General features: G+C 36.0%; 1 protein-coding gene across 10 annotated transcripts in view; it reads right to left on the reverse strand.

Moving 5' to 3' along the window:
* RGS7 (regulator of G protein signaling 7) overlaps positions 1 to 13,994 on the reverse strand; it is a 261,014-nt gene that overhangs the window by 37,973 nt on the left and 209,047 nt on the right. For all 10 annotated transcript variants that reach the window (XR_003529993.1, XM_027657249.1, XM_027657244.1 and 7 more), the window contains exons 7-9: positions 11,565 to 11,629; positions 9,750 to 9,826; positions 9,527 to 9,608 (exon numbers count right to left, since the gene is read on the reverse strand). Coding sequence is in view for 9 of the 10 variants with exons in the window: in XM_027657249.1 (XP_027513050.1) it covers positions 9,527 to 9,608; positions 9,750 to 9,826; positions 11,565 to 11,629 (224 nt within the window). In the remaining variant the exon portion in view is untranslated. The remainder of the gene's footprint in view (positions 1 to 9,526; positions 9,609 to 9,749; positions 9,827 to 11,564; positions 11,630 to 13,994) is intronic.

Below are 13,994 nucleotides of genomic sequence, written 5' to 3' on the forward strand. Positions count from 1 at the left end.
AGAGTAGAGAAAGGAAGCTAATCAGACAGTGAGTGATAAGGAGAATACCACAGTTCACTTTTATTTGTAGTTTTTATATTCCAGTTTACTTGTGCAACTATCTGAAGAGTGCATAGTTAAAAATCAAGGAGAGATAACCACAAAAAAAGAAATGGAAGATTACAAAAAAAAAAAAAAAGAAAAGAAATTATGCAAAAAAATTAAATACCAGTGGTACTCAGCTGGAAAAAAAAACAAAGGAGTTACTAGCTGGAAAAATACGCAGTTTGATTTTGGTTACGTGGGAAGGATTATTTTTTTCTCATACATAGTCTAACATTAAAGGAGACATTAAAATCCTATATTGAGTAAGCTGTCAGTAATGGAGGCTCTCACAAAGAAAAACATAGTCTGCATTCTCCTGCAATGCACCAATTTTTCATTTCCCAGAGATGGAAGTTATTGGAGTGTGCAGAATCTGCTAAGGCATACAAGGAAAGGTTGAGGTTTAAGTATAGATTATCTAGGTATTTGGGGGGTTTACCTCATTTTACACACTTAGGGATTGACAAATAAAGAGGCTCTTGGAGCAGTAGAGCTGCACTATTAATAAGTTTGCTGGTGCAATAAAAAGTCTCGGAGGAACATTTCAAACATACCGAGTACAAATGGTCAGCTCTTTTAACAGGATTTGGAAAACCACCTGCTATCTTAAGGTCCAGTCAAAGGACAGCAACATTTCAAATTCAAGTACAAATTTCAGAAAACATAGTGGATATCCGATAGGACTTGAAAGCTCTCTAAAATGTAGCTCACTTTATAGATCTACGAACCTCAATTAAGAGATGAAAAAATAAACCCAGAAGCCATAGTTGCCAAACCTGCAAATATGTAGTTCATTGATAGTACTGATAGGGGAGATCTCACCAGCCTCTGTTACACCACCCAAGGCAGCAAAGATAAACCAGTGATTACAGGGACTGGGCTACAGGAACCATTTCCTTTTGGTTAGAAAAAGATACTGCTACTTACAACTGAAGCACTTAATCATGGGTTTAATTTACAATCGACTAGGTGTGCCTAATCTGAAACACTCCTATGAACTTTATTAGCCTCTCTTAAAGTGTATGGTTTAATTACAATTTCCATTTGGTTCAGCAATTCTTTGAAAATAACTCTGAGAAATCAAGTGTGTGAGCACTGGGACTTGACAACACCTCTAGTCACAAGACCCTCAGTAAATTAGCAGATGTCTGAAGAAAGAGGAAGAATATTATGTTGATTTTAAGTATTAGGATACAAGTGATGGACTTTTATTATTATTATTGTTGTTATTATTATTATTATTATTTAGTATAATCAAATAACTACAAACTCTAAACTAAGTTGAATGGGTATCCCAACTGTAGGCTCTAGCTATTTAATATAGTATATAATATGATACTACTTATAGTGTCATACAAACTTATAGTACTATATATATGTCATATATATATATATATAATCACATTATATGTTACTTATAGTAGTACTATATTCCCAGCTTCTGCACAGTTAATTTTAGCACAACTACCTCTTTGGAAGCATGCCTTTTTGATTTAGTTGTGTGACTTTCAAACAAGAACTGTGACTGGAGTTTCAATACCTGCTGTTAGGTTACAGTGCTTTTTATGGAGGTCCTACTTGCATTATACTTCTAATAAGAAGCAAACACAGAGAGACAAAGATTTGGGTTACGGTCCAATGGCCTTGGTAACCACATATATAAATTGTAGTAAGTAAGTTCGATGACTACTTTGTAAAGAGCTCCTATCAAGTTTCCACCTCTCTACAATTCCAGACCAAACCTCTAAAATTAGTTCACAGTGTTTCTGGGTTTTCCTATGGACTCTCTCTTCTGTCAGAAATTACCTCATGTGAGAATTACAGCTATACCTTTCAATGACCACCTATAAAACATACTTAATTTTTAGGAAGCAAATCTCAAGATTGTTTTCAAGTATAAATTCTGTAGAAGCATGCTTCATTTTTCATTCCCAGAGGCCTTATAAATTTGGCAGATAACCATGGAAAAATTATTAAAACCTGCTTGTTCTACTGAATCATTAGATATTTTCAACAATTTCTACAATCTTTTCATCATATATTTTATAATGGATATGTTATGCTTCCAAATACTATCTTTATGGAGCACAAGATAGCATAAATAATTGCAATGTATGGATACAGTGTGATACTGAAATAAGTAAATACAACTTAGAGCTGGACTTGCACACAACAGCCTCGTATTTGTTTGTATTTCTTAATGTGAATATTTTTTTAAAACAAGTGATACACCTGGTGATATGCTGCAAATATACCTGAAAACAGTGATCTATGGTAACGAAGTATAATGGAAACAAATAACTTGTACACAGCTTAACTGCTAAAACCAGCTATCAGCTGATACTGGCTTTTAATTAAGTAAATATAGCTTTTCATTTTTTCTCATTCATTTACTGAAATGATATTTCAGACCACAGAATGTTCAGTGTCAAATCTTACTGAACTGCTTCCTTCAAAGGAAGGGAATGTCTTAATTCGTAATAATTAATCAAAACTTTGTTAGGATTAAGTGTTCTCTTCTTTTGAAGGCTTTACTAGTGAATTATGCAGATAATTCATAAAATGAATTTAAATCCTCAATACATGTCCTCGATAGTTAATTTCATTTTGACTTATTAAAGAAAAGAGATAAATAATAAGAAGTTACAGACTTATTTATTAAATTAAAATGAATGAGCCATAAACCTGATTGTTTCATACACTAGGAATATATTGATGTAAAAATAATGAATTCTGCATTTCAGCATAAGAAATATAGAGAGCCCCACATGAAGGACAGAAAACCTGCCATTGGATGAATTGGTAAAATCAATACGTGCTTTATTCAAAGATTTATTAGAAGATCACTGACTACTATCAAAAGAACAGTAGTTCCACTGCTGTTCTTCAGTGGATCGAATTGAAACATGGACAGGTGTGCAATTAATGGATAAAAGTTTAACTATGAGTTGTTTCTCTTGTTTGGACAAGACAAATGAGGTTCAAAGACCATGAGACAAAGGAGAGACAGTCGATCAATTAGCTTGATCAAACTTTAATTATGTTTGCAGCAAGTAAAACTCAGATGATTTTCAGGGGTGGGAAATCTCACTTAGCATAGAATTTAGGATCACTTAAAATTCCAAGGATTCTTTCCCAAAAAAGAAGCCTACACTCTACCAATTTCCTTTTTCTTATTTATCTTCTCAAACTGCAGTTCACCTCTTTTCCTTGAGTAGTATCAGACTTAAAAGGAATTCCACTGGCTATGCAAACCAAGGACTTACTTGAAACATGAGAAAAGAGACATAGAGAAACTTTCCAGAAATATAATACTAACAAATGAAACCATAAAATTAATCCAAAGGAGATAAACCATCTTGAATTTTGACAGGGATTCTCATGTTCTCACATATTTGCTTGTTTAAGGACAGGTCTTATTCAAAGCTGGGCTTTCACCTTAAGGAAATAGGATTTTGTATTTGTTTTCTTAAAAAGTTCTTTTAGCATTCTGTGTGTCAGAGTATCACACAATATGCAAAACACTTATGAAAAGGATGTTAAAATTTAATTTTTGAGACAAGCTAAATGAAACTTAACAAGAAGCTGTACCAAAGAATATACTACCGCCTTGATGAAGTTATATTCTTAATTCTTTTTGAAAGTTAATTTAATTTCTAATTACTCTTAATTTATGATATATCATTTCAGGTTTGTAGTAACTGTTTTTCAGAACCAGAAATTGTTGGACAGCAAATAGATCCATTGTGTTTATTCCAGTGGTTCTTTAGTAGTATCAGTTTTATTTAAGGCTGTATTAATGTGATTTTTGTGTATATGAAGGTTCCAGTATTCGCAACACTTTTGCAGAAGGAAACTTGTTAAATTTATCTTGTTTGTTGCCCCTATGCTAAATGCTCACATTCATTATTGCTTTCTCTTTTTTTTTTTTTTTACCCCAAAAGGCAGGAAACTGCTGTTTTACAGATTCTATACAGAAGAATTTAGGTTATTCACTTGAAAAGAAGTGACAACAGGAAAATCTGACACACATCTCTGAAAATGTTGATGGCAAATATAGGTGAAATTTATAAATTGATTATATTTCTTTTGATATATAAAAAGATCCTTGACAAAACGCTTTGGATTAAAGCAGCAGATGTAATCCACACAGATACAAAAATCAATGTATAAACATATATGCACTTATTAAAAAATTCATTATCCTTACTACATCAGGTTATTTTCCTAGTTGATTACAGAACTGAGTCTTACTAAAAACCTATTGTCATCTCATTTGAATGTGTCCTTCCATCAGTTAGCCATTTTGCAATTCGTGACCTTTTCATAACTTTCAGTTTTAACTTCCAAAAATTCAGTTTGTTGCACTGTTGCAGGGAATCTGGCTTCTTTTTACCCATCTGCCCCACTTTTACTCAAGTATTAGACTAAATAACAATGCTGAACAATGTGAATACAAAATCTTCCACCAAGGTTTAGTTGGCAGGCTAGCTAAAAGATTTATAGATACTTGTCTCAAATACATGAGAATATGGATCGTAAACATTCTAACCATGGAAATTAAAACATTGTACAAGGCTTTGTTTCATTACCAGAAGTGGAATTATCTGCAAGTGACAATTGCTGTTTTGGCTGCATTCCCTGTCTGCTGGAGAGGGAGCTCCCTTGTAGGGATATATGGTGAAACAGGTGGAATAGAAGACATGAAAATTGTATGTGGATATATCACTGGAGAAGTTGGATGACATGATTCACATTTGCTTCCTGAAGATTTTTAAAAAATTTAGGAAAATATTATGATAAAGCAGAGAGAAGTGTTCTCTGGCTATTCAAATGACTGGTCCAGAAAAGTCTAGCATATAGAGTGTGAAAGGCAGGATGCACCACCTTAACCAAGTTAAATTCTGTGTTTTGCTGAGTCTCTGAGGCTTTGAAGGAGAGGATGGAAAAATCATTAAAAAATAAAAGCATCCACTGCCTGGCCCTGAACACCTGATAATATTACTTACTGGCTCAGATGCTGAGGGTCATGTTCAGATCACATAAAATACAATTTAAAAATATCAACAGAGAAAATTAAATTAATGGACATAGAATCTCATAAAAAGGAGAAGCAAAAAGTGTGGGATGTGTGACAAAGTTTAAAATATTTGAAGATACTGTTTTCCTAGTTTACTGCTAAGAAACAATGGCAAGAAGCATCCAAATCCAGAAACCATTCATATTTCTGAATTACTTCATCAGTGAGTTATCTTAAACCCACCCTCACTCTTAACATTATTGCTGTCCTTACCAGATACACACACCCTAGATACTTTGTCTTCCTCTATGAAATCACACAAATATTGCTGTTGTTTTTCACAGAACCATTTAGGTTGGAAAAGACCTTTAAGAGAGAGTATAAGCCTTATCAATATTTGCTATCCACTTTTTTCACAAAACAAAATAATCTTCATCATTCAGCAAACCCATGGTAACAACAGGAATACAAATCTTGTGGATTGGAAAGCTACAAATGGCAGAATAGAACTGGATCACATCTTGACTGATGTTCATACTTTATTAAATCACAATTTAGCTAAACCACAGCCAGTGTTTAAACTTTGGAGAAGAACACACACCAGTTCAGTTTTCTAGAACATCTGCTATGTATTTCCCATCATCCTTTTAAAACAACTGCACACAAATCTGCTAAATGTGACTGCAATACAACTAACATTCTGACTGATAACAAAGGTCAGAGGCATTGGAGAAAATGAGAAGTTTTTTTCAACTTACGATTATGAAGTATACAGATGACTTTCAGGAGACAAGGACACTTCCCCCACTATCTTCTGAATTAATCTGAATATCAAAAAAGTACCCAAAAGGCCTTTTTTATTGTATGACTGTATAACTCACAAAGAAATGTGAATCATTTGTAGCAGCAAGACATCAGCTGTCTTGTTTGTTACCTAAAAGAATTAAATTTACAGCAAGCCACAGCTACTCTGCTCCAAATGTATTTCATGTGGGTTTGAGAACGTTTCAGGGGATTTACTGCTTTAGTACCTGTTTGTCCCTTTTCAATGAGTATAAGATCACAGAGTTTAAAAAGAGATAATAATTCAGGAAAGCTATAAGTTCTCTTATAAAGACTTTAATCAGGAGCATGATATTTCTTTTTGAACAAAAGCAGCTTCTCAATTTCTTTCTCCTGGAAGAAACTCACTTCTACTATTTAGCTTGATTTGTTACTGGTTTTTTACTAACTCCCTAATCCTCCTAACCAATTTTTGTTTATTTCCACAGTCTGTTATTGATAGAAGTTTCAAAATTATGAAAATAATACACATTCTAGCCAGGTGGAAAGAAGATAAACACTTTTCAGGTAGATTTATTCAGCCATCAAAAAGAGAAATGCATCACTCTGTGTGAATAATATTAATCTCAGACATATGTTAGGCAATGGCTCTACCGTAGAAATAACAGCATGGACTTTATCCTAGGTCTGCTGCTCAGGATCACAAAGGAGTTTGTACAGCTCTCCCTGACACAAATTTCCATGTTTTTGCTATGATTGGTATCTGAACTAGTAAGATTAAAACTTGTTCTCTGCATGCTGCAGTACCTACAGCTGAAGTTCTGTCATGCTTTTTCTAACTGCAAGCTAAGATCTTTCTACATAAAGCTACAGAAATGGCGAAGATTGCACTCCACACACGCATAATCCACTCCAAGAAAAAAAAAAAAAGGCAAAAATCCCAGAACCCAAACAAACTGTAGTGAAACTGCAATTAAATAAATATTGGAATGGAAACTAAACAATGAGATAACAAAGCGGTTCTCTTAACTGTCTCTCAGAAGAAAATCAAGGAACAGATGACTATTTGAATAAAACTCCTTTCCAAATCCAGTTTCTCTGGTTCATCTCCAAGCATCACCTCAGTCTGAAACCCTAGGAAAAATTATGAGCACTAGCCAGCTAGCTTATAGAATGTAACAGCCATGATGACTTTCAAGTATTTGTCTCTCAGACTACGGCATAAATCTTCTAGGACCTACCTCTGTAATCATCTACAGGGTTGACTTTGACTTGGGAACTATGAAATAAACCTGGGTTTTGAGGCAAATGCTCTTTAAACATCAAACTTTGGTTCATTTCACTTATTTTAAACTTATCAGTCACAGTGATATTTCTGATACCCAAATCATGCTGTTTTTCTGCACCTACACTCTCCTGGTTTCACTATCATACAGCTGTTCTCTTATGTCTTCCATTCCTGCACTGCTGCACTGTCCTTTAGAACTGATAGTTTGCTTCCCTCTTCTGTACTTTTCATCAACTTAAAGTATCTCTCTTTTGAAATACAATGCAAATGTAATACTCATAGATTATATTTTACATGTAAAGGTTTCGAATCAGCACTGTAGCCAGGTAGGTAAGAAATAAAGCAACTATAGACCAGGATACCTGCAGAAAATTCAGGAAAAAATATTTATTCACTCACCTAAAAAAACAAAACAAAACAAACAAAAAAACCCAACAAAACCCCAAAACAAAACAGAAAAAAAGCAAAAAATGAAACATCTGGTCCTCAAAATTAATTTTCATTAAAAAAAATTACATTGGGGTGGATTTTGAACTATGTTGCCACTGCCCCTCATCTCTGAATTTTTATCAAAAAGTGAAAAATGGTAAATAAAAATAAGAACTATACTCAAATTGTCATCCAAACATTGCCTAATTTTTAAAATATTACCTTTCTAGAGTTGCAGTACTATTTCTGGGAGTTTTTGAGGGGCTTTTGGGGAACTTGAAAAGCCATTACAAATTGTAATTGGCTTTAACATCACCTTCCTTTTTTAAGTCTGTTCATGTTTTATCTTTTTTTTTTTTAATAGAATCTACTGGCTTTTACTGTGACAGTAAATTCACAACAGTGTTTTCAAAAATATTAATTCAGTGACTCCTGAGAGGAGCAGGTTAGGCAAAGTATGAACCTCTCTGTTCTTCTATTTCTATGAACCTCTCTGTTCTTCTATCTCCTAAAGCCAGGATCCCACATTGGTGACTGTAAGCCAGTCTTTTGCCTCAGATACTTCCTAGGTATGTTTACAGCCAGATTAAAAACATCTGTTGGACCAAGCAGATTTAACACAGTTCAGCCAAAGCTCTTAATCAGATTCAATTTCCTCTTGTCCTGGTTCCTTTAACTGTCTTAAAGCTTCAACAATTCATCTCTTCCAAACCTGAAAACGACATCTCATTCCCAGACTCAAAACCTTTAGATCCATTTCTACAGTAAATATAAAAGCCCTCTGCACCTTCAAATGTCTGAGATCCACATAGAAACTTTGTGTCTATTCTATATGTAAGCCCCAATCAACATCAGGTGTCAGACTGCTTTCTGTTCTCCTTCCTTATTTTATGTCAGTGACTAGACAATAATGTCCCATTCTTCTTGCACCTATTGCCTGTGGTTTGAATCATTCACTTCAAATGATTTTGTCTACCTGACATTCTAAATCCTACCTAAAAATCCTTTTTTCCTACCACTGCTTCAGTTCCACGGTCACAAATATAAGCTGGCCATGTTCAAGTTTATTAATTTTTATTTAAACTTTCTCATTCCGTTCAACTCTTCTACAGGTATCATCACCTAATTTTACTTCCCCCAGTAAAAGTAGCTTTTCCGAGTGTCAGAGTGAAAGATAGTCTATATTTTATTTCATTGGTAGTGATACTAAACCCTGTACAAAGAAAATGGAAGTTTAACTCTATGTAAGGGAAACAGATATTATTCTGTAGTAAAGGAAAAAAAATATTATTAATGGGTTCTTACAGTTTATTTGGAATTATCGTGACAATTGACATTCTTTCTCAAAGTTGTAGTTCTTAAAGGTAGTTGACTATACAAGAACCTTTCTTTTTTAAAATTTTGTTTCAGATGGACTTTGACAAAGAACTCAGATAAATCTTGTTTAGGCAATGTGTGACTCCCACAGCTCAAAGCCAACAATATCTAACCTTTATGTGCATCAAAAATAGCTTGGAAACATGACCAGAGTGAAGTTGAAAGGCTTAGCAAGCAAAAAAGCAGAATAAAGAAAAAAAAGTCAGATTTATTTAAAGTTATTTTTAGTTATGCTGATAATTTTGGTTGTGTGACTCATACCTTGGGAAACCTTTGAGGTGATAATAATCAAAGATGAGTACCTTCTGATTCAAGAAATCAGATGCAACAAATCCATTCACCAAAAAATCCAAATTGGATGCACACACATCTGCAGTCTACGATAGCAGAATCATACAAATTTTAGATCCTGAAAACAGGGAGACAAGTCCCAACCCTTGGCCCCACTGCTTCCTTACTTGTTCCCAGACTACCTCAATGCTTCACAGAGGCTGACCTTCATCAGTGGCCCTGCTCACAGCCCCAGCAGCCCCACCAGTACTCACCACTGGACGGTGCACATCCCAGAATGCTCGCTCCTGGCTGTCAAGAATCTTCCTCTCTATCTTGTCTCTCTTCTTGTCAACCCTGTCAATGTTATAGGATATTTAAAAGAAACCGTGTTGATGACAGCAATTTTAAATGCAAGAAGCATCCCATCACTTTTCCCTCCCTTCTCCCTTCAAAAAGCATGCAAAATGAAAACCCCTCATCTCCAAAGGAACTTACTTTGCTTGTGCTTCAGCTTGCATAAAAATAAACTCCCATTTCCGAGCAAATGCTCGCTGTAGCCTGGCCAAACTCTCCTGAAAATATATCACAATTTTAGTGGGTTAGGTTGCAAGTTATTTGCTCTTAGCTTCTGACTTATCTTTCTCTCTTCCTCCCCACCAAGATGTAATACGAGTCATGATATTTGTCTCAGTGTAAATGTACTTTAGTTATCTGATATAAAGTTTTTGCTTGACACCAAATGAGATGGAATACTTTTGAATGCCTTGACTGTTTCAGTTTTGAAACTCTGATAAAAAGGGTGGATGCAACTTCCAGCAAAACATGGGATTTCTGAAGCATTTTTATAGAATGGGTGCTGGCTGAGCAATTTTGAAATAATGCAAAGAAATATTCTTGTTTTGAAAGTACCTAATACTGAAAGAGAACAGCTGTAATTTCCATACTGGATTATCCACATAACAATTGCCATCACTCATCTACACAAGCGGTTTCCCTTGAACAATTTTGGCTGCCATTTTTGAGGGTGTAGGAATCTTCCAAACCCCCACAGCGATCCTCATTTAAAAGAATGCAGACTACAGTTCTTCACTACTGTAATCTTAACAAAATTCTTTCCTCCACTGATGTTGGAACATTTTCACTGTCTGTAACAGAGCTTTCCCTATCTCTCCCCAGCTGAAACGGCAACAGTATTCAGTCTGTAACATGGAGGCTGAGATTCTTCTCTTCCACCAAAAAGACCCCAGCTACCTTAATGTACTGCTTTTACTGAGACTAAATTAAAATTGACCATAAACTTCCTAACAAAAAAATGTATTGCTTTTACAGTAGTTCTGTGCATTGTAAAAACATCTCTATGCAATTCTTACTGAAAATAAAACTGCAGAGAGTGAAGAGGAGACTTTCTTGATCTTGTCAATACCACTAAAGTCTCTCATGGATTATATACTTAAGGGGAATTTTCTAAGGCATATGAGCATAAAATTATGCATACCCTACAGTGCAATACACTGAAGAACAAGTTTGTTCCAGAAGAAGCAATTAAGGGCATCAGCATGGTGCTGTGGCTGGAGTGTGTGGTATGGTGAGAGGCCTGGCTGACCATCCTGCTATTGGGTCACAGAAGAACAGCTGGACAGCTTTCAGTGCAGAGCCAGGGATGTTTGTGAATTTTATGTAGACATTCTCATAAAAAATTCAGGAACTTTTTGGGGGATAGAGATGGAATTCAAGACATCTCTCTCCTTATTGAATGCCATCCTCATCAGCTAATCAAACTCCCTCTTTTTTAGGCTCTTCCTGGCCCCAGTTATCTTACTTTGCCTGAGGCACAGAACAACTGTCAGTGAGTGGGAAGTGCCTCTAGTCTGACCCTCTTTGTCTCTCATCTAGCTGATGGGAAAAGGCTCAAGTGCCAGCATCACTTTATAGAATGAGATTTATATTTCTACATCTATCAAGTGCTTTTGGAAATGTTGTCAGAGATCCTTCATTCAAACTTAAATGGTGTAGAGAACAACTGCTTTCAAACACTCATGGTGTATCTGGGATTTGTGAACAGTTATTTGTGATACTGGCATGGTGATCTGACCAGAGTAATATTAGAGATGAACTGAAATCTCAGCTTTTGTGCACTTAGCGTTCACTACAGTCTCTCAAACACCACACTAAGCACTGTTAGACCCACATGCCAGAAAATGTGGATAACTAATAGATTTTCACACTCAGTGCCTGTAGTTCTCATGCTTAACATTATTTCACAAGCTCATAAGGCCCAGTAGAGAAATCTACTTTTTGCCAAGTACTTACAGCTTCATAGTCTGCTAGCTCTAGCCTTGCTTTGTTTTGCATTGTCCGCTTGCAGAGGTAAACAGCTGGAACAGAATAAAATAACACAGAATTTGCTACTATCTCACAAATACAGCAGATCAGAAATCTAAAGGCTTCATCTCTGTTTTACTGCTAGATTTTTTTGTTTTGATTTCTCCCTCTACTCGAAAAAGCTTTAAATATGGGATCAATGCTACCAGTATTATAACTGAAATGATGGATCAAATACAAAGGTTCATTAAATGATAATAAAATCTGCTTTATGCAATAGACATCATATGCAAAATGCATGAGATACTCGAGGTCAGGTTTTTTTAATGGCCAGGGAACTAGCACGTAAAAGAAAAACAGCAAAAACATTTGACAAACCGTTTATCTATAAATCATAATGCATAAGAGTTTTAGCAGGATCTGCTGCTGTATTAGTCAAACAAGTTTTTAAGAACACGAATACATGGTTTTATTTATTTTTATTCTATATTTAGTAATAGCAAACTTTCAGCCTAAGAAGATTTTAGCTAAAAAATAATTCCAGAAAAAATTCATGTCTTATACAGATTAGTCTGCTATAGAGACCAAACAATGAAACAAAGCATATAGTCTATTAGATATAAGAAAAAATATTCTTTCATTTATTTTCTAAATCCAAAAATCCTTCAGCAGACCTGTTCTGCCTCCACTTGATTCAGACAGAGCAGACTCCTTGCTAATAAAATGTTGAAGTACATTTCCAAAAGACTTTATTTAGCAACAAATACTTCACAACAACTCTGAATATTTTACAGCTTCACCCACCAGTAAGACAGTGAGTGCTGCACAACTCCTTATTGTGCAACATTTACCCACTACATTACTTCAGAGCACCTTCTCGTGTGTGAGATGGAGGAATCTTTTATCAGTGTAGGTAGGAAAACCTTAGCATATCTGTTTTCTCTAACTTAGCAAAAAGAGCCCATATTTGCTGCTTATGGTTAGGAACATTCCTGCTTCCTGACTGCCAGCTTGCCCACTACAGGAACAAAGAGAAATAACTTCACATAGGAACCTAACTCACAATCACTAGGAAGAAAGAAGTGCTTATTTTAGATATAGCTTTGATTATTAAGATAGTCAAACCAATTATAATTTACAATTCCACAAAAATATTTATTTCTGACAAGTCACCTGCAAATGCATGCAAATCCACTGAATGCCCTTTTAGCTGAACTGATTACAAGCACTTCTAAGAGCTTACAGACGTTACTTGATGTAAAACAAAGTTATATTTTAATGCAATTTTTGTCTTTTTTTTCCCCTCCTCTTTTTGTGTGTGTTATCTGGTCTGTTTTCTTTCATAATATTTCACTTTCCACTCTCATAAGAAGCCATGGTCTCTTTCTCTATTCCTTGCACTCCCATATGCCCTCTGGTTCCAAAGCAGTTTCTGCGTCTGCAAAATCTACAGATACACATCCATGTCACACACCAAGTATAGTAGACAGTTTCTATAACCTCGGTTTCCGTGCATTTTAATATTACTATACAGTACATTAAACATTCTTGGGCAGGATGAGCTCATTAGCCTCCTGGCAGTCATCCTAGGAGAAGGACAACTCCAATCCCAAACCCGGGCAAATGGAGCTCGCTTAGCCCTGTAAGGCCATCCATCTAAGAGAAGGTCACTCTAATCAAACCTACGTCCTGAGGACCTCACTGCCAACGTCCAAGCTCGCTCGGCCCTGGCAGATGAACCTCAGGATTAAAGGGTGGGTTCAGTTCCGCGCACACTGTGTCTCACCTAAAAAATTCCATTGCGCAGGCTTGAAGGCTTTATCCACATGCAAAAAGTCCTGTAGCAACGGGCGAGGGTCGAAACGGCAGGTGAAAGGTGCACTGGGAGCCGCAGACCCAACCCTACATGCAGGCGGTTCAGGATATTGGTCATTTGAGACTGACCGGAGATGACAGTCTCTTGGGGCAGCACCCTGAACGACCAAGCAGCCTTTTCAAGGACAGCACTGCTTGCTCCACTCGGAGAGGGGCCTAGAAAAGGTGGCCTAAACAAAGCTCATCTCCACTTTCACCTGGTTGGTTAACCACAGGTCAACGGGCATCTTCTTCCAATGCGGTCGCACAAAGATCAAAAGACAAAGGTATGCACCTGCCTCCAAAGGTGTACCTAAATTAACTCTAGCATGTTGGAATATCAGAACCATGCTCGAATAATCCCAAATCTTTGTTCGCCAAGCCTAGCCATGACAGTACATTAATGCATTAGCATGCATGCTGAAATGTCATAAAAAGATGAGGGGATGAATTTTGGACCTTTTGTATCTAGGTGGCATTCACAATCCATACAGTGGTGAGATAGTCTTGAGGAGAGAGATGATCTTTGTCATTTAGCTGCTTTTACAGTGAAGCATTTTCCAC

This window comes from Corapipo altera, unplaced genomic scaffold (genome assembly GCF_003945725.1).
Source record: "Corapipo altera isolate COAL_440 unplaced genomic scaffold, ASM394572v1 2c, whole genome shotgun sequence".
NCBI classification, from domain to species: domain Eukaryota; kingdom Metazoa; phylum Chordata; class Aves; order Passeriformes; family Pipridae; genus Corapipo; species Corapipo altera.